Here is a 20,556-nt window from a genome sequence, read left to right on the forward strand (position 1 = left end):
TTTAAAATACCACATGCACAGTATTAATCACAATTTTTCCAATTGTTTCCTCCAGTGACCTTTCATCTGATATCAACAGATTTGAGATAAGCCTTAGTAACAAAACAAAGAAAAGCAAAGATCCAGATATATGTAAGTCTTGTTCTCTTATAGTAGGTCTTTATATTACAGAAAGGTAAAAGAGTTGTGTCCTTCTCCAAACCCTTTCCACAATTTGTCAGTTTTGACAAAACTGTTCAACAATACGCGTTTCTCTACCGGCTGTTGTCATCTTCTCTATCAGAATATTTATGCTGATATTCTTATAAGTCTCTTACTAGCATTTTTAAATGATTTAGGAATCAGCATATTCCCATGTTAACTGCAGTTAAACTGGACAATAGCTTGATCAAAATGATATTTTGTATCCTCTGTGTTTCCTGAAATTTATCACAGAATAACCTTTCTTATAGTTTGGTGCCTACCAAAAAAGCAAGAGAAAATAGTTAGTCAATCTTATCCTGATCTTAAAAACAAAACAAAAACTATGTGTCATTTAGATTAACTTCCGTTTATTTTTCTCATCTCTCCAAACCTGGTAGTATGGTGAATTGCTTAGTTCTCTAAAGCATTTTGCTATTTCTAATGCAACAGAGAGAATAACAGGTGACTTGAAAAGGAGAGAGATCTTTTGGGAAAGCTGAGAAAGTAGGTGCTTTAGGCCAGTGGCAGATATTAATGTAATCTCATGATTGCGACCTGAGTCCCCAAAATAGCGTGTGCTGCCAATGGCAGACATGCATAGCAAAATGCTCAGTTTTTGAGATGAGCATAAATTTCTCAGAACATTGTTGTGCAGCTGGTTATCGGGAGCTCCCCAGTCCTTAGGTGACTGTCCCATGGCCCTTCAAAAATTGTGCAGAGTTGAGGATCGGGGAGCTCTGTGATCTGTAGCTGTTTGAAGGTCCTCATTGCCTTTTCAAGTTGCTGGTGTGTGCGGAACTGATCCTTCACTGCTGGGTTTCAGTGGTGTGCCTTTCAGTGGGTAGGGGGCAGCTGTGTCCTGGGTACAGGTTCAATATCTGGGGCTGCCCCCCCCGCCCCCGAATCATAGGATTAGGCATGGGGCAGCTATGTCCTAGGCACAGGGGTTGCACCTCCCTTAGTCCCAGAGATCTGTTGATTTTGGGATTTGGCAAGGGGCAGCTGTGTCCTAGCCCCTGAGGACCAATCCCAACATTCAGCTGATTGTTGATATCAGGTAGGGGGGAGGCACCAAGTCTAGGATATATGCCACACCCAGTGTCATGTGTTTTCTTTGTCTGCTGTCCTCACTTGCTATTTCTCTGTATGCTGTTCCCTGCCTTCATTTATTTTCTGGGAGTCAGTGCAAACTGTTCTTAAAAAGCTGCACTGAATTTATTTCACTTTGGGTATGTTCAAATCTATGCTTCCCACAGTCTTCATATCTGCTTGACTGAACAAAAAGGTTTGTTTTCTGCAGAACTAGCTTTCTGCTGTGTAGAAAGTACAAGCATCTCCTTTGGTCCTGTTCCCCACACTTTCAATTCTTGCCAGCATTTTAACCTCACCTTTGCACTGCCATGAGTAATTGGAAATAGCAATAGAAAATCTCTGTGTTGGCAGTAGGACATCCTCAGGTGAACATAGGGGATGATCCCTTATGACCTGAATCTCACCTGCCATAATTCAGGTTCTGGAGGAATTTCCTGATGTCTCTTTTATTGGGGCTTTAGTTTGTTGTCCATGGTTGTGTTGTTGAGAGAGTGTTGTTAGCTTCAGTATTACCCCCTCTATAAACGTAAGAAACTACTTGTAGCAAAGCCTTGATGTGAAATAAAAGAATGAATGCTCTGCTCCAGAATTTAGATCAGCTGCAAATCATCTGCTCTTCTGGAAAGCATAATTTGTTTACTGACCTTTTCCTTCTGCACATTTCTTGTGACAAAGATTAGTTTTAATAGTGACTGAGAGATGGCTTCTATTTCAATAGCCCATTCAAACCAAATTATTTGTTATTTAGGCCAAAGCCTTGGCCAGAAGGCAGAAGTTTGAAAGGATTAGTTGTAATAAGTGAAATTTAGCTGAGGGAAATTTGAGGTCTTTTTAGTAATCTCTATCTTTTTAGGGTAAAGAGAATATATTAACTGGAAGAAAATGGATGATCCTTACCTAAGCCAGAATGTTTAACACGCTTTCTCGTTTCCTGGTGGGTGGACTCATTCATAGTATAACATAAAGGTACTTTTATTGTAGGATGGAAAATAGGGGGTTCTACCTCAAAATTAACAAGTAAGAATTTTTCACTTATTTAAAACCTGTTAAGCCTTCAGAAGTATGTGATCTGATGTGCTAGCAGTGTAGAATTATAATTCTTTTTATTCAGATACAATAATGGTTACACATAGATTCAGATTAAATATATTTAATACTAGTGTCATCCTTCCTAGGAATAACTTATGCAGGACTGTTTTTTTTTCCAAGTGTTTATGCGCTGCCAATTAAATCGGTTACAAAAAGGACACGCAACAGATGAATGGTTTCAGCTCAGTTCTCACATACCATTAAAAGGTATTGAACCAGGATCTTTGCGAGTTCGAGCACGATATTCAATGGAGAAAATCATGCCAGAAGAGGAGTACAGTGAATTTAAAGAGGTATTTACTTTGACAGTTTAAAAAAATCACTAATTTAAAAAGTACTAATGCCCTGCCTATGTGATTTATTAACCGTACTTGAGGATTGATCTTGTTTGGCCTTTTAAAACAGAGTATTTGTTACACCTCTTTTATGAAATTAACATGCTACTCACCAAGCAGTACATAAAGAAATATTAATAGCAATAAACTCCTGTTAATTGTCCTGAAGCAGTGGTGCTAGGAGAATTCTTAATGTTGAGAGAGAAAATTTATTTATTTTTTTTAGCTTATACTACAGAAGGAGCTGCATGTAGTTTACGCCTTATCACATGTATGTGGACAGGACCGAACACTATTGGCCAGCATTTTACTGAGGATTTTTCTTCATGAAAAACTTGAGTCATTGCTCTTACGAACACTAAATGATAGGGAAATCAGCATGGAAGGTACAGTACAAATGTCTAAATGCTGTATGTAGTTTTCCTAAAATGTCCTTGAAAAAACTTTAATTCAAAGACAGAGTGTATCCCCCTTTCCACTCATTGTGAATACACATGCTACTAGGAGCTTAATTCTTGCTTCTGGTTGCTCATTTTCTCTTCTCTGTCCTTTTGAAATTATGGTTATATATTTGTTCAGATGAAGCTACAACCCTATTTCGCGCTACCACACTTGCAAGCACCCTTATGGAGCAGTATATGAAAGCTACAGCAACGCGTTTTGTTCATCATGCGCTGAAAGACTCTATTTTAAAGATAATGGAAAGCAAGCAGTCTTGTGAGGTGGGAACTTTGATATATATATATATATACTTTCTGTAATGCTTTAATTTGTGGAAGAAAAGATTATACAGCAGTTCAGTTCCATATTTTGTATCATTTATTAGCTTTAAGATAATATATTCACTTTTCTGAAAATAAATGTTCATTACTTTAAAAATGCCATGGATTAGACGTTTGAAGTAAAATACTTTGAATTTGATAAAGACTGTCTAGAACTTAACATAAAAATATACATAGCTCTGTTTCTGTACATTTTAAAGAAATATGGTTTGAAAATTGAATCATGATAGCCAGTTGGTAAATTTCTTCCATAGTCCTTCATTAGATTGCATATGACCCAAAAGATAACCCATTCAGAGACTGTAGAGCTAAAATTACTGGAGGTATTTTTTTTATTTAAAATGTCAGGGGATCAATTCATGGCACCCTCTCCTCCCCCCCCACACACGCACCCCTCTGGCTGAAGGGCTCCCAATGGCCCTACCCCTCACCACTGATTGGTTGAGAGTTGTCTGTCATATAGCCCTGCCCATCATCTCTGACTGGCTGTGAGAGTTGTTCATCATGCAACCCTGTCCTCACTGCTGGTTGGTGAAGAGGGATGGGGCTGCACGATAGGCAACCCTCAGCCAATCAGCAACGAGGGGTGGGGGCAGCCACCATCTTGGTTGCTCCCCCATCCCTTTCTTCCCTGGCCATGCAGCCGCCAGATGACAGCAGTCATATAGACCGTTGGCTCCCCCTGGAAAGCCAGTATTTTATTTTTAGTAAATTGTTTGTTTTGTTTTACCCCCCGCAAATTTCACGGACACTGCCCAACCTCACCGACAATGCCTAATTCTGCAGTTTCCACAAAATTGCAAATTGCATGGTCCCTAATTTATTATTGGTAGGTTTAATTATTATTTCACCTATATTACTGCTAGTTTATTTTAGAGGGATGGAGAATCTCAAAAGCCTAAATTGTAAGTAATATAAAACAAGCACGTGTAACAGTCTAAGAGTTCTGTTAAAATATGCTCCTCTGCTTTTGTTTCCCCACCAGCTACTGAAGCTAGCATGGGGCATGCTCCACAACTTGAAGCTTATGTACTGTTGCTCACTTCACTATTGTTTTCAAGACACCTACAGAATACAGTTTTAGTGTTATGTTTAATAAATCGTGCAGCTGCATAAACATGTTCAATATTTTGGAAAAGGAACTTTTACTTAACTTGCTGTGTTTTTCTTTTATTAGCTAAATCCCTCAAAGTTAGAAAAAAATGAAGATGTGAACACTAACTTAACACATCTGCTGAGTATACTTTCAGAATTAGTGGAGAAAATATTCATGGCTGCAGAGATATTACCTCCGTAAGTTAGTGGTTTTTTTGTTCAGATTCTATTCAGAAATTCCCTTCTTGCATAAGTGATGTTTTCCTACAAAAAATGCCCTTTGCTATTGTTAGGGCTGTATGGATGCTTAAGATGCAACTATATAATGGGGGAAAAACAAAAGTCTATATGCAAAGGATTGAATTCTCTTTTGCACAAATGCCTTCTAACAGCGTATGCATAAAATGGCTTTTCAACAGGGATGGTTCCTCCCCTTTGAATAAAGTATACTACAGTCCTGACTTAGCCTGTTTTTACTGCTCTGGCATTTTTTCTAAGTGGAGAAAATTGTCAAATAGCTCAGCTGCTTACAGCTTTTCTCCTGGCTTCTCCCACTGAAAAGGAAACATGGTATCACTTTGTAGTAAGACTATATTGAGCCTCATGAGTCTATCAGGCTCAGTGTTGAGAATTTAAGTGGGGTTGTATATTTTTGGTCTTTTAATACTGTTAATATAAAAATGTGATAGTCCCAGCACAAGTTGCATTTAAAATCTGAAATTTTGCATTTCTCCTTTCATTGTCCATACTTGAATCCTCACTGTGGAGTGTGCATGTGCCACAAACATGTCTGGCTTGGAGACTTTTAGCCCCTAGTGGTACTTGTAGTGTGTGCTTTGTTTCTATTTCTCCTCATGCTCTCTGCTTAGAGTTAAAATATGTGGTGTTTGCTTCCTGTGCTTCATATCATCTTAACTGCTTTGGTTGAAGAAGGAGCAGTCTGCTGGTCTGTGCTCAGTGTAGCCTGCAAATCTGGTTTGGAGTCCTTCTTTCAAAGAGTTTCTGCCTTTGTCTCTGTCTCTCTCTCTGTCTCTCTCTCTTGCCTTTTTAGCAAAACAGTACAGATAAATTCTTTTAGTTGGGCCTACCGTCTTTGTTAGGTACAGTACAGCTTTGTATCTTAGTCTCCCTCCTCTACCGTGGAGTCATTATTTTTAGGATATTGCACCCCTCCAATCTTTTCTTTTTCTAGTTTCTTTCCTCTTTTTGTTTTCTTTTTGTTTGAGAGAACATACGCCCCAGACAATTGACTGTAGCTTATCCCTGCTCACTGGGATTTAAATTGATGCCCATCTTGCAGCAGTGCCAGTTTCATATCTTACAGGCAATTCAAATGTTAATACTATCTTTCTGACCTTCTGAAAGGATTCATTCAGTGTATAGGAAGGAGTGCTTTTCTTTTTTCATCTTATTCTGGCCTGTGATTGTTTTGACGGTTGCCTCTATTAGGTTGGAGAACGTTTGCTGATGACCTTCAGGCACAGGGTGTCAGTGCCCAAGGAGATAAGGCTCTATCACTATGCCAGAAATCAAAGCCGTTCATTCAGAGAATGTACTGAATGCAAGTGACTTCACATACATATGATGGACAATACCGATGTGATGTTTTCTGTCAAGAAGCAAGACAGTGAAACAGATCTTTCCCTTTAAGCAGCCCACCTAAAACTCTGAGTACATTTGCTGTCAAGTACATGTAGGTTGTACAGATCCTTGGCCTTCAGAACAGAAGAACAGACTGTCCCAGAGATTCAAGTTCCTACATTGGAAGTAGGAGGTCAAGGACCCTGTTTTCTGATTTTATTTTAATTTTTGTAGACTGAGGTTGTCTAAAATACATATGGATGTCAACAAAATTCAGTCCTATTTCAGGGAAGCCTCCGCTTGGGATCCCTCTCCAGTGTCATCTTAATTCTGTATTCTGGGATGCTCCTTGTTTCTCTCTGTCTGCCGATGTCCTGATTCTTCAGGTATTCTGCGAAGTGTCAGACAAGACTTGACTCCAAATTTCTTTCAGACCCCTGCATGTCCATGCATGAAGTTCTGGCTTCAGCATTTTATGCTAGCAACATGTGAGAAAACATGTTGCCTCTGGTGCTTGACCTTCTTATTCAGGACAAAGGAAGATTGCTTCATCCCATCCCAAATCTTAAAGCTTTAAGGCTTTTTTTGGCTCTTGGAGATTAAGTAGAAATGCTCTGTCCAAGTCAGAGGCATCCTTATTCACAAAAGAAAAGTTCATCTAGTGGAGTTCTGTCTGGCCAAATGGAACGCATTCTTGACCTGGTGCCAGGTAATAACTCTTGTCCTGGAGAGTTCTCAGTTCCTGCGGTACTAAAATACCTGCTAGGATTCAAATGTTTGACTTATCTGTCAGTTTAATCAAAGGGCAACTTCTGGCCTTTGTGGCTTACAGTTCTTCAGTTCAAGAATTATAGAAAAGTAGAGCCAGAAAGGACCTCTGGAGTTTGTCTAGTCTAATCCCCTGCTCAAGGCAAGATCAAGCCTATCTAAAACATCTCATGGAAGAATCCATCAAACATAACCAGCTCTGTTGCACAACTAAAAAGCATATTGCCTGAAGATGCCAAAAGCACCTTAACCTGCAGGGGTAAAGTAAGGGGATGAAAGTTGTTCCACCACTGCAAGGGTTGTTAAAATGTACCTTAAAGATCCAGGAGGTTGGCAGGGGGGGGAGGCAAGTCATCCTCCAGTACAGAGGAAGTCAAAAACCCACTCAATCTGTAACAACGTGATCATGGGTACAGTTCCTTCCTGATCCTGTCTGACCCTGAGTACAGGGGCAAGACCCTTCAACCAGGAACCTCTAGGTTAAAGTTCCAGCAGGAGCATTGTGATACCTCAGTCAAAAATCCCCAGCCTTAGGGAAAAATCCTAAATCTGACCCGTGTAGCAACACAAAGAGAAGAAATTCCTTCCCAGCCCCATATGGCAACTGGCAAAGGTCAAAAGCCTGGTAAAACCAAACATCCATTGTTCTGCACTGAACCCGGGGGGATAGCAAGCATAATTCCACATATTATATAGTCTGAATGCCAAGTGTTGACTTTCAGATGGTTTTGAGAACCAAGAAACCTTTAAAGAGCCAGTCCTGCCATAATTAAAATGTATATAAATTTTAATATTAAAATCAATAATGGAATGCAATAAAGATGTAAATGATTAAACAGTACAAAAAAGATGTATCAAGCAAATAATTAAAACTTATAAAATACACATTTATCTAAATTCTAAAGGCATAACAATTTTATCAATATTTGACAGCAATTTAATCTTAAAATTTCTAAGTCCTAAAGTCTTTAAAAAGTTTTAACAGATGGCCAGCTCATTAGGGAAAGGACCATCTTACCTAGGCTTCAAAAATAAAGTAGCTAAATAGCACTAGCTAGGTACTCTAACAATTGGGCAATTCAGTAAGAACTGTAGTTCAAAACTGAAAAGAAAAATCCAGAAGTGGACACAGATTTTTATATTTTATTGTTTTGCTAAAATATGTAAAAGCTTACTAGGTAAGGTAAATAAAATACAAAAGTGTTCCTAATAGATGCAACTCTAATAATATTTATCTGCCTATTCTTATTCACTATATAAGCTTTACCTTGTCTAAAATTAGACCACAAATAAATGTACTTGAGGTGACCTTGCAACATTTTACCCAATTTTTCTCAATCCATTTTTCTTGGGTTTTCTAACAAGGTTCATACCTTGTGACATTCTCTCACCTGAGCATTTCTCTTGCCTGTTCTTTGCTTGACCAAACTAAGTCAGGCAAATACAAGCAACTCTTTGCTATCCTATCATTAAACGGCTAAAGGCCTGTTATAGTCTACACAAGTCAGAACTCTAGTTTCTGTAACCCCTCTATAAATCTATCCCATCTTCTTTCATAACTAAGCCAGTTGTGGAGCTTTGCTTAATTCTGCTGCTAAGCATGGTCCGCCCTCCCCAGTGTCTGCCTGTTCTGGGCTGCAGAGCTGTTCTTATGATTTCCCTGCAATCCATGAGGGTGGGTAAGAGGCAAGGGCTTCTAACTGCTGCTCTTTATGGAGAATGTGCATAGCTACTCCTAGATCATCTCTTCGGTGCTTATCCAATCCCTTCTTGATAACTGCTTGTGATGGAGATTTCGTAACTCCCCTAGGCCATCTATTGCACTGACTTAAAAAGTGAAGACATTTTTCCTTATACTGAGGCTAAACCTACTTTGCTGTGACTTCAGGCCATGGGTGTAACTCCTGCTCATTTGAAAAAAAGATGTTCTCTATCTTCATGGTAGCTTTTCAGCTATTTAAAGACTTCTAGCATATCCCACCTTGTCTTCTCTATAGGCTGAACGTATCTTTCAACCTTTCTGTGTGGCTTGCCTTTCTTGCCATTTATAATTTTTGTCACCTGCCACATATTTGTATGGCAGTGTTGAGATTCTGTAAGGGCCTGACCAAGGTAAATCAGATCCACAATAAGATCTTAATGTGGTTCTTCTGTGTCTGATAGGGGTGTGTGAAATGGGCCATATTCAATTTGGATTTGGCTCGAGTCAGGGATGGTGATTTGATTCGTTGTTTCCAATTGCTGTTCCCGATTCAATTCAGCTGAATCTGAAGAATCAATGCCGATTCAGAGAATCAATGATTCAGCCATGGACATAGCTTTAAATGTTTTTTTCTATATACCTCGAGGTACCAGGCGCAGCTCGTGAATGCTGTGATGGTGGAGTGGGGGGCGGGGGGGCCCACATGCTCCACGGTGGACCCAGAAGTGGACTGGAAGTGCTTCTGGGCTGCTGCTGAGTGTGCTGGGGACCTCCTCGTGCTCCTGTGGGACACTCCATCCGCCCCACCATCTCACCATTCACGAACTGCCTGATACCTTGAGGCATGTAGAAGAAGCATTTAAAGCTGTGTCTGTGCCTGAATCGTCAAATCTTTCCGAATCGATTAGGAGGGTTCTGATTCAATTCGGAGAGATTAAAGGGTCTCTTGATTTGATTCGGATATTTAGCCACTGAATCGGGCTGAATCTGCCGAATTGAATCAGGGACTGAAGCTTCTCACAGCCCTAATATCTGAAGGGTCTGGGAACCCATGAGAATATGTGTTCTTTTTAACTATGCAGGAGAAAACCTTCAGAAATTCTCCACAATTGTCCTGACTGGTAGATCCAAGGGCTCAGCGATATCTGCTCAAAGATTTCCAGTAATTGGAGTTCTTTAGGAAGTTATCCATGTGTACATATCATCCTGCCTTCCTCCTCCTCTTCTTCTGAGTTAGATGCAACATTAAACTCCAGCATATGAAAGGCAACTGAAAAGTAGGAAGGGCATCCTCTATCACCTTGACATGGAGCATGAGAGGGAAGGCTGGGGCATGTTCTGCTGGTACTTCTAACATGGTAGTGTTCAAGCTTGAATGTTTGTAGTACATTCATATACATACAGTAAGAGAGTGCATATGGGCAACAGGAATTCCAGTTGGCAATAAGTAACTTCTCTTCCCAGGTTTCTATGTGGTTTAAATTGTAAAGTGCATATCTGTATTCGTTAGCATTCTGTGATGGTTCTCCCTTCTTCCCTTGATTTGTTAGTTTATGTCATTACTAGCATTTGATATAATCAAAGCTCTAAGTTTATCAATGGCCATCTACCATAAAAGCTGTGTTGGTGACTTTTTCAGCTGTTGCCTTGTGCTATGTTCCTCTTCCAGGGTTGGTAATGGGCATTGTATTCCTGCAAATTTCATGTAACTGCTGGTAATATTTGCCTGAAAAATCCCACCATGATTTTTAAACACCTATCTGGGTCCCATACACTCAATGAAACATTTCACTTTATCATGTTTAAAAATGGCAGAAGAGACCAGTAAGAATATAAAATACAGGCTCTAATTAAACATTTTTGTAAAAGAAAACACAGAGCCATAATACAAATGCCAATGAAATATCTATGCACTGTGCAAACAAATGCACTTTTCTGTTGGTGAAAGACTCTGCCCTTTCTTGTAACAGTACGTAAAATTTCTTACTGTGATGAGATAGTTAACTGTATTATTTTGACAGGACATTAAGATATATTTATGGATGTTTGCAGAAGTCTGTCCAAAACAAGTGGCCAACCAATACTACTATGAGAACTAGAGTTGTTAGGTAAGTCGCTTGCCATTTCATATATCTTGTAAGGATAAGTACAGGCAGTCAAAAAGCCGGCTGAATCGACTTAATCTTCACAGGTTAGTCTAAGCAACATAGATTGACCCAATAATCAAGTGAACAGACATTCAGTTTTGATTTCGGAAATGCAGCCACATGACTGCAGTGGCCCAGGCTAGAAGCTAGGGGGAAGGGTGTGGTGTATCCTAGAGTTTGTCTCCTGCTTGGCTGGAGCAGGCAGGTTGAGCTAAGGCTAGCCCACCTACCCTGCAGTGGTGGGATGGGGTTTTTGGGAGAGGTGCAAAGCATTGCAGGATGCCGTGGGACTGTGGCTTAACTTGAATTTGGAGGGGATCTGGAACAGAAGTTCAGTAAACCAATTTAACCTAAATTAGTTAAGTCTGATACGACATCCGTCCAGGTTCATCTTAAACCAGTTTCAGCCGTTTTGAAAGAGGTTTATGTGCACTGAACTTCTGTGGTATTACAGATTGAAACTGGTTACTAATCACTTATACTAGTATACGTGTAATTTCTGTTTGTCGCCTAAAAGTCTGTAAGTTTTATTTCTGATATGACATGATGGCTTACAGTACTAAGAAGTTACACCACACAGAATATTGTGTGTAAGAAACAAAACAAAAAATCCCTTATCGTATATAAGCACAAGTTCTAGATGAAACAATCAGAATACCCCATGTGCAGTATTCCTCTTAGTAGATACAGAGTTGCTTACCCCACTTCCATTGAAGACTGCCTGTATGGTAGGCTCTATCTCACTTACCATATGAGAAGAGCATGCATGTGGACAGTATCTGCAAAGTAGTGAGTTTGTAAGCAAATCCTTGTTTACTTTGTGGTATCTTGTTCATTAGTCATAGTATTACTGTACTTTCATTAACCAAAAATGCAATGGGAGAAGGTCTCAAGTATACTAAAAAGATGTTTTATATTGCAAAGGAGCAATGTATGTTTACCATCTTCCAATTTGAAGAAAACTACAGCAGCTGGTTGTAGCACAGAAGAGATTCTCCTTTGCTAGATACTGGATGCAAAGCTGCCAATCTCTACCATTTTTATAGAGATACCATATTTTCTCACGTACACTTGCACCTTTCTGTCCTCTTCTTCCCCCCTCCCAAACTGGAGTACATATTTTAAGTGGAGAAGCTGATTTCTTTGCTGGAAAGAAACAACATTGTACATGCTGTGCAGGTGCCAAGACAGTAGAGTCCTGTGGTAACTGTCTCAGAGCTGTTGGCTTAGCACTGTAGTTTGTGCCTGAAGCAGCAAGTGAACTACGAATAGTATCTTGATGATGCTTTTGATGCAAAAAAAACCAGTTTATTTACAGGAACTTCTATAAAGAACTACTTGCAGTATTTACAGAGTTAACAGTCTTACTACTGCCTTTGCCTGGGTCTGGAGTGTAACTGTGTGAGAGATTAATTCCTCCTGGGAATATGGATGCCACATTTTCTGGACGCTATTGGGGGACAATCTGGGTGAGGCAGCTGGAACCAGAAACTTCCTGGTGCCGTATTTTCTGGATATTCTGTTCCCATGAGGACTTACTCTGTGTTACACAGTCAGCCATGACTCTGGACATTTTTTTTCTTCTCTACATTCTGACTTCTAAAACAAGGTGTGGTTTTTATTTGGGGGTATATTGCATTTGAGAAAATAGAGAAAGTGCATGCAAGTGTTGCTTAGAAGCTGTCCTGTGACCTAGTTTAATACTTAAAACTAAAAGAGTGCCTCTTTACTGCCACATCATTTAGAATTTAAGTTGAAGAAATGGATTGCAGGACAGAAAGTAGATGGAGAAAGACTTTAATTGCTATATTGCTACATCAGGAATTGAGCTTGGAAAGGCAGCTCAGCTTCTAGTTGGAAGATATACTGATCCAGCTACTTCAGAGGAACTTAACTATTTGCTTGTAATTTTAACAAAAAAGCTAGCTGGTGTAGATAACAGCAGAAACGTTCTGAGTGGCTGAAAATTCAAATGGGAAAGTCCTTTTCTTTTAGATAATTTACTTCAATAAGCATCCTATAATAGAGAAAATAGGAACATAACCTTAGCATTTTTTGTCACTACTGTTACTTTGTTTGAGCAATTTACTTTTGAGCTGCAAAGCGGAGATGGGAGGATCACCTCAATATGAATAGTTATCTGATAAGAGAGGGCTGGCAGTTTTGCTAGTGGTTTCTTCTACCCTTTAAACAAGAGCATATGATTTAGGTGAGATGCGTAGAAGAAGGACCTATATTGTCCTTACAATTCTACATCACAGAACTCCACCCTTCAACAATCTGATTTATTTCAGTGCTGAGTTATAGCCAAAATATTTAGTTTTGGATAACGAGGCTATTATGCCAAAAGTGCCATGTGTCGTTTTCATCGTGAGGATGTGAGAGCATAGGGTGGCACAGTGGAAGAATAAGTGGCGTTAAAGGTAAAACCATAGTAAGAGGCTAAATGACCACATTCTCGGTGTTCAAGATAAGTTGCGTGTCTGTCTCAGAGTTTATTTCCACAGTCTTGAAGCTTAAATGGTCAAATGGGTTTTACATTAAATACTAGACTTTTGTTACTGAATAAAATGTTTTCCTTCCTTTTTCAGTGGATTTGTTTTTCTCCGACTGATTTGCCCTGCCATCCTGAATCCAAGGATGTTTAATATCATCTCAGGTGATTATGCACTCCAGAATCTGAATATAAGTACAGTAGATGGAATAGGTTGTAGCTGCCTCATACTCACCAGATCCATTGGTTTGAGTTAGACTTAGCAAATATGGTTCAACAGGAAAGACTGAGAGGACTTGTTTCTGGTTTATACTACATGCACCACAGTGTTTTAATGACAGGTCTGTAAATTTGAATATTATTCTAGTAGGTTACAACAACTTTTGTTTTTGCCTTCAGATAATACGTTAGTTAAATGTTAAATGCCGAAGTCTTATTTAAAGTTGCCCATTTGGACTTCATGCCCTTCTAACATGTGGAAAGTCCCTGAATTTTAAACCCCTGAAAGCTAGAACTTAAAAGTTAAGTTTATATGCTATCCTCAGAACACAGCCTTAACTCTGTTTCTCGTTGCTGACAGTAATTACTGAAAATGGTGAAAAGGATTGCCATTAAAAACAGATACAAGAAAGAGTTAACAAAATATACCATTGTTTGTTGTGTTCCACAGTTTTGAATTAAATTTAACTGCTTGCTGTTCAATGTATAGTTGTAATGAATGGTGGAAATATTAATGAGGACATTTTGGCAGTACTGAGATTAAGATGAGATGCATGTGGAGTGTAAAAGATCAAGCATGCTTGATTTCAGCACTTAGTTCTGGAACTTGTGTCTGTATAGGTATACAAGGGTGATGTCTTACTCTGAGGATAGTCAGCTATGTGGTGATAATACAGACAGATCTCCATGGCTAATGGAGATATACCTGGATACATACCAAAATAGCTAGTTCAGAATAAGAATTCTGGGTAATACCCCATGCCCTTTGCTCTGATTGCAGTGGCAATTTATTGCATGCTGAGCTGTGCAAACCTTCTCGAAATCCTTTCCATTCCCTATGCTAGCAGTCTTTTGGTTGCAAGCCATACTATCCCATTCTCCTTTTGTCTTGCACTGAAAACAAACATGAAAATATTAGGAACAGACCACATTGGTAGGGAAAGGATATAGTTAGACACTGAACCAAAATCATGTAGCAGCTGCTTTAGTCTAGATCATGCATTGTTTTAATTACTTAGAGAACATGTTTACAATGATTCTTTCATCTTCTATTTATTCAATGCTAATATTCTTGACAATACTTCTAAGGAAAAATCTGCATGTGGATTTGGGAGGCTTTAAAAAATAGAAATTTGGGGTCTCAGCCCTACCTCAGTGCAATAAACATGCACAAGACAGGTCTTTGGAAAAAACTGCTCAGAATAGGATACAAATTAATAGTACATGGATGCAGCTGGAGTTCAGTGATTGCATTATATCTACCCAGTCACAACAGTGTCTGAAAACCCTTTTGTGTTAGTAAAGTTTAAAGTAAATAAAAAATTGATAATAGATAAAAAAAAAAAGTTGATTTTTTTTTTTGTTTTTTGTTTTTATTTATTTATTTACATTTTATTCTTAAAAATGGTACCTCAGGAATACCTTTTCCAAATGTCCCCAAATTTGTTCCTATCCAACATTCCTGTAATGAACTGCAACTTTTGTGACTTTTTGAGTAAATTTTGGAGCATTTAAATAGTCCACTTTTAAACAGAAAGCAATGCTCACTGTAACTAATAAAGAGTGGATGCTCACCCTAACTAATAAAGAGTGGCCTCTGGCATATAGTGATCTAGTATCAGCATGTTCAGTGTCCTCTACTGCTGATAATGGGTAGGGGCCTACTCAGTTCACAATTTTGTGGAAATTGCAAAATCAGGCATTGTCCACAAAATTAGACAATGTATGTGAAATTTGTGGAGGGAGGGCAGGGGAGAACTAAACATAAAAGTCCTCATGGCTATTGTGGCTCAGCTGCACAGCCTGAGGGGTAGAGCTGATGGTACAAAGGGGAGTAGCCAAAATGGCAGCTGCCCTCCCCCCCCCCGCACTGATTGGCTGAGAGGACTGCCCACCATGTGACCCCACCCCTCTTGACCATTCATCAGAGGGGTGGGGCCGCATGGTGGACAGCCCTTGACCAATCAGTGGGACAGGACAGGGCCATTGGGACCGCTTGGCCAATCAGAGGGATCAGGGGGACTGCCAGAATAAGCCTGTGAAAATGGTGGCCAGCCCATGTAGTCTGTGAATTTGGCTGCCTGCCTCCTTGATTTTGGTAGGTAGCAGTGGGATAGGCATAAGGAAATCTTGACGGCTTGTTATAGAGGTTGTCTTATAAGAATGTTTGCCTGTGTAATATACATTAGTTTACCACATACATTCAGATAAAAACTAGTGAATTTGTCTTCCTCTTCCATTAGAAGGAAGTGGCAGGGCTTGTTAATTTTAACTTAGTAGTCAAATGTGCATGATCAGTAGTATATGTATAATGAAAGGAAAGAGATGTAGCCTTAATTCTCATTCAGTATATTTTAAAATTGAAATATTTGATTAATTTAGAGAAGCATGATGCTATAATTAATGCATTTCAATATTTTTGTGGAAAGATTTTTTTTAAGTTAATTCACAAAAACTCAGATTTCCCAGTAATCATGTTCCTTTTTCATGCACATTAATAGTATATTCACTGTTTTAGGAAATTTGGTATGTGAACTTTTTATGTCCTTCTGTATGCCCTTTCTTTTGAATTTCATAAAATCTTTAATTTAATTTAACCATCAGACTCTCAATATGCCTGAAGAAGGGTGGTTTGTACCCGAAAGCTGGCAAAGAACAATTTTTCCAACTATTTACCCAGGGAACCTTGTCATCTTAATTAAAAAAACAGACTTTACCAAGTGTCATAAGTTTTCTCCTGAATCATTACTTTGTTTATAATGACTGAACTGTATGACTATTGAATATACTTTTTTGCTGTTTCTACTGTCATTTTAGATTAAATTGATTGCATTTAAGCATTATATTTCAGATTCCCCTTCCCCTACTGCTGCAAGAACACTGACGCTGGTCGCCAAGTCTGTGCAGAACTTAGCAAATTTGGTTGAGTTTGGAGCTAAGGTGAATAAGTATATTTAAATAGAATTATACAGTTAAGGAATGCTAAATCTTTATCATGTAATGTACGTTACAATATTTGTAACTTTTCATTTGATGAGCCATATTGTAGTGTGTAAAGTCATTCTGTCAACATGACCTAACATCATAACTAAATTATAAAATGTTTTAGAGGTACAAGACTTCTTTTTCCTCCTCCCCCAAAAAACAGATGAGTGCCCTTTATGATTTCAAATGTGGATAAGTTCTTGTTTTTCTGCAGTTACTAGCTCCCATTTGCAGAGGAAAAGAAAGCTTAAAAGTACTTGAAAATTTCCTTTTGTCCTTGTGCCAAGGCTAAAATATCTATTACAATGTGTGAGTCAGTTTACTTGGAGCTTGGGGGCAGGACCAGACCTGTCTGTCACTTCAAGTAGAGGAATGTCTTGTTTACTGAAATTTCCTCCAGCTGAGAGCATTTCTAGTCTGAATAATCTGCTTTCTATTTTCAGTACTTTTCTGAGATGTATATTGTGCTATATGCTTTGGGTTGGGGAGGCAAACAACTACATCTTATTGCAGACTATGGGATTGGGACATTGTGCACACATAGACACTCTCCCTACACTCCAATGACTGGCTGTTATTTAGTTTGGGAATTAAAGCTGTGCTGGTTGTCTGAATTCAAAGTACAATACTTTAACAGATTGAAGTATAAGCCCATCTCCAGATTCATTGTGGCTAGTGCTGTAAGGAATGGGATGAGCTTACAGTAACATGCTCTGTGACCTTGTGTCTTTAATAACTGTTAACAGGATTTGTTTTTAAAAAAAAAAAAAAAGGTAAAAGAAAACTTTCTTGTCAATAACATGATATAGGGACTTACGCTTTAGCTTAGCCCATGGGCCGGATCTGGGCTGCCAGACACCACAGGGCTCCTCTGTGAGCCAAAAGAATGATCATGGGCCCTAGCCCTCGGCTGCCCCTCCGGAAGCCAGTGCCTCCATGCAGGAAGTATAGCTCTGGTTGCTAAGCAACCAGCCCTGATGCCAGCCTGGCCTGACCTGCCCCTAGCTCCAAGGTAGGGGGTGCTAGAGATGAGAAGCTTCTGCCTGGCAGAGGCTTTTGCCTGGCAACCCTATGACTGTTTCCCAGCCCTATCTCCCTGTGAGCACAGAAATTCAGGTAAGGGACCCTTGGTGGGGAGAATGGGAGCTGCATGCTTTGGGGCCATGCAGGACTGGTCGCTCTGGGGACTTGCACACTTCAGGGATTCCAAGGAACCCCTCCCACGCTTCCCCACACCCTGCCACGCACTCACAGCCACTCCCCCAACCCACACCTGAAATACCCTATCCTTCCCTTGCCACACACAATATACCAGAGTAAAACTGTTTTGAACTCTTATGCAATCATCTCTATATACGCTATGCAAATGCATATAAATCAAGACATTTTTAAAAATAAAAAATGTTATAGTAGATTTATTTATTTAGTATATGACTTGCTTTTTTGGTTTTTTTCTGGTTCCAAGATGGCACTCCTCTCTTCTCGCCTCCCAAAAGGAGTACCTCTGAGGCAAGGGGAGGGACTTCAGGTAGCAATGGTCAGGGGTTAGGAGTGGGACTTCCAGTCTTAAGATGGCAACTAGAAGGTGGGGTGGGGCAGGGCGGGGGCTAACTTTGCAGCCATTGACAGATAACCAGAACTTGTTAAGCAGCCCTCTGGCCGAAATAATTGCCGACCCCTGGCTTAGACATTTAAACAACTACAACAAGACTCTCGGAGGAACTCAAGGTTATAAGTGACTTATTAGCCATAGTTTAATAATGGTCACTGCTTAGGCAGGTAGAGCCAAATAAACTCCATTAATCCTTTTTACAAGCTGTGACAGAGGTAATATTCATTCATAAATCCATCTTGAATCTGTCCAGTGCTGGATGGAGTACTGTCTTTGTTGGTTAGAGCAGTGGTCTCCAAAGTGGGGTGCATGTACCCCAGGGGGTGCGTAAGACAATCTGTTGGGGTGTGGGAAGAAAATATTAGAACTTCTACTTATATTTATATAAATATACATATAGTAGGGGTGCATGCTCAAAAATTTTTTTACTGATAGGCGTGCGCGATCAAAAAAGTTTGGAGACCACTGGGTTAGAGCATTAGAAGGTCCGGTGCTAAGTACTCAGGCCCAAGAGTGCCCTCTTCAATTAAGAAGGGCATAAGTAACATCACTACTTGCACTCTCCTTTCTGTTTTTGTATGGTTCTAAGAAGCAGTAGAAGGAGCAGGATGGCACTTAGCTAAGATGTTATCCAGCCCTGTAAGAGTCCATGATCTACCACATCTTGGATCATAGACCTTGAGGAACTTCAGTGGTGTTTCATGGTACAGAACAGTCAATCACCAGACTACCAAACTCAATTGTGGTATTTCTTAGGGCAGTTTCCAGTTTCATTTGGTCTGCCTTGCCTTTTTCCATAAGCAGTGCATGTAGAGATCAGAAACTTAACTCTGCAACCACAGAAGGTACCTGTTATTATTCCAGAGACCATTATTTTCCTTGGATGAATCTAAAAAGTTCTAGAACAAGGATTTCAGCTTTCACTCTGTACAGAGTCCTAATGAGAAAAGTTGTTTCAAAAAAAGTAAAGAATGTCATTCCTCATAAAGCAAATATGTATACTGCTAAGATCCTGCGAAAGACTTGTTAAGCACTTGCCAGATAATATGGCAATGACTGATTTGGCTTGCTATTCCCATACGAAATAATATATTGTCTCCAGATGTTGAAATAGCAAGTGAAATTAAGCCTCCATTAAAAAGGTATTAAGATTTTGGGGTGAGCTGTGATCTCTTTGTTCTCTTGCCTGATGGAAGAAAAAAGGTGGAACAGAATGCATTGCTAGCTCTGACATGATGGTTGAAAATATCCTGGCATTTCCATGGATTGCTTAAGAGTGGAAAGAGGACAATTGTAATTCTTCAATAGCTCTGTAGAGCACCTTATCTAGACAGCATCCATTGATTACATTTTTATCAGAACTACTGATAGCTGTTTGCTTCCAAATTGAGACACTGATTGGTCTTTCAGACTTTAGGCAAGCTTTTTTGGAAGTCCTAGAAATAGCTCAGAGAGGCTACTGACTTCCGTTCTCATTTGGAGAGCAGCTTTTCTCCTATTTACTTCAGGTGCTGCTTCATATTGCTGTACAACTTGTATTCCTTTCTGTCTGGGGTTGATTGGAGTCAGGATTGAGAGTTTACTTTTCCATGGTCTTGGAAAACCTCACAAAATTGTTGATGTTCTATTGCATCACTAAGAGATCAGAGTTGCTATGCCTGATGGTCTGACTTCAGAGACCCTTTTATACATGAGGAAGAAATAACACTGAAAAATAATTTGAAATGTAACTGTTATTAAAAGGAAAAGACCAAATATTAGGCCCCTACAGTGCATTCCAGTATTATTGCAATTGTGTGCACATTTAAAGGCAAAAAATATGGGAAACCACAGGTTTCCCCTTTCAGGCTGGCAGAGTTCCTGATACAGAAAAAGCTGAGAGCCACTGACCTGGAGTATCCACCCTGAGGAAGAACCAGAAATAGAATGAGAGATACTAGCTATTGCATTATATAGTAGGCAGATGTGACTACTAAATTGATATCTATTACAATGCTGCTTTTTTAAATTTTAGGAGCCGTACATGGAGGGGGTAAATCCATTCATCAAAAGCAACAAACATCGCATGATCATGTTCTTAGATGAACTTGGGGTAAGAGTGCGTGCTCTCTACATTGGAAGTTAGATGCATATGTAGGAGACACGTGACAGGCTAGTAACTTCATCTTAAACGACCTCATTAACTGGCTCTTAAATCCAGCAACTTCTGCCTCATCTGAAATACCCCAATTTAGTGAGCATTTTAGCTTACAATTTACCTGTTAAGGTCTCAGTGTTGATAGAAAGAAATCTTGTTGATCTTACTTAATGTGATGTGTGATATTTACTGTACTTATGTCAGCCTGCGTGCAGTAGAATGGCATTACAGACATGAATGGAATCAAACGTAGTTTCATAGTTGGTAGGGTCGGAAGGGACCTGAACAGATCATCAGGTCCAACCCCGTGCCATGGCAGGAAAGAGTACTATGGT

At 39.5% G+C, this 20,556-nt stretch overlaps 1 protein-coding gene across 1 annotated transcript in view; it reads left to right on the forward strand.

The window, feature by feature from the left end:
- RASA1 (RAS p21 protein activator 1) overlaps nucleotides 1–20,556 on the forward strand; it is a 179,655-nt gene that overhangs the window by 152,536 nt on the left and 6,563 nt on the right. The window contains exons 17-25 of the mRNA XM_019531713.1: nucleotides 56–132; nucleotides 2,485–2,657; nucleotides 2,926–3,085; nucleotides 3,279–3,421; nucleotides 4,659–4,774; nucleotides 10,649–10,735; nucleotides 13,366–13,433; nucleotides 16,339–16,427; nucleotides 20,099–20,176. Coding sequence (XP_019387258.1) covers nucleotides 56–132; nucleotides 2,485–2,657; nucleotides 2,926–3,085; nucleotides 3,279–3,421; nucleotides 4,659–4,774; nucleotides 10,649–10,735; nucleotides 13,366–13,433; nucleotides 16,339–16,427; nucleotides 20,099–20,176 — 991 coding nt within the window. The remainder of the gene's footprint in view (nucleotides 1–55; nucleotides 133–2,484; nucleotides 2,658–2,925; nucleotides 3,086–3,278; nucleotides 3,422–4,658; nucleotides 4,775–10,648; nucleotides 10,736–13,365; nucleotides 13,434–16,338; nucleotides 16,428–20,098; nucleotides 20,177–20,556) is intronic.

Source organism: Crocodylus porosus, unplaced genomic scaffold (genome assembly GCF_001723895.1).
Source record: "Crocodylus porosus isolate Cpor-Errol unplaced genomic scaffold, CroPor_comp1, whole genome shotgun sequence".
NCBI classification, from domain to species: Eukaryota; Metazoa; Chordata; order Crocodylia; family Crocodylidae; genus Crocodylus; species Crocodylus porosus.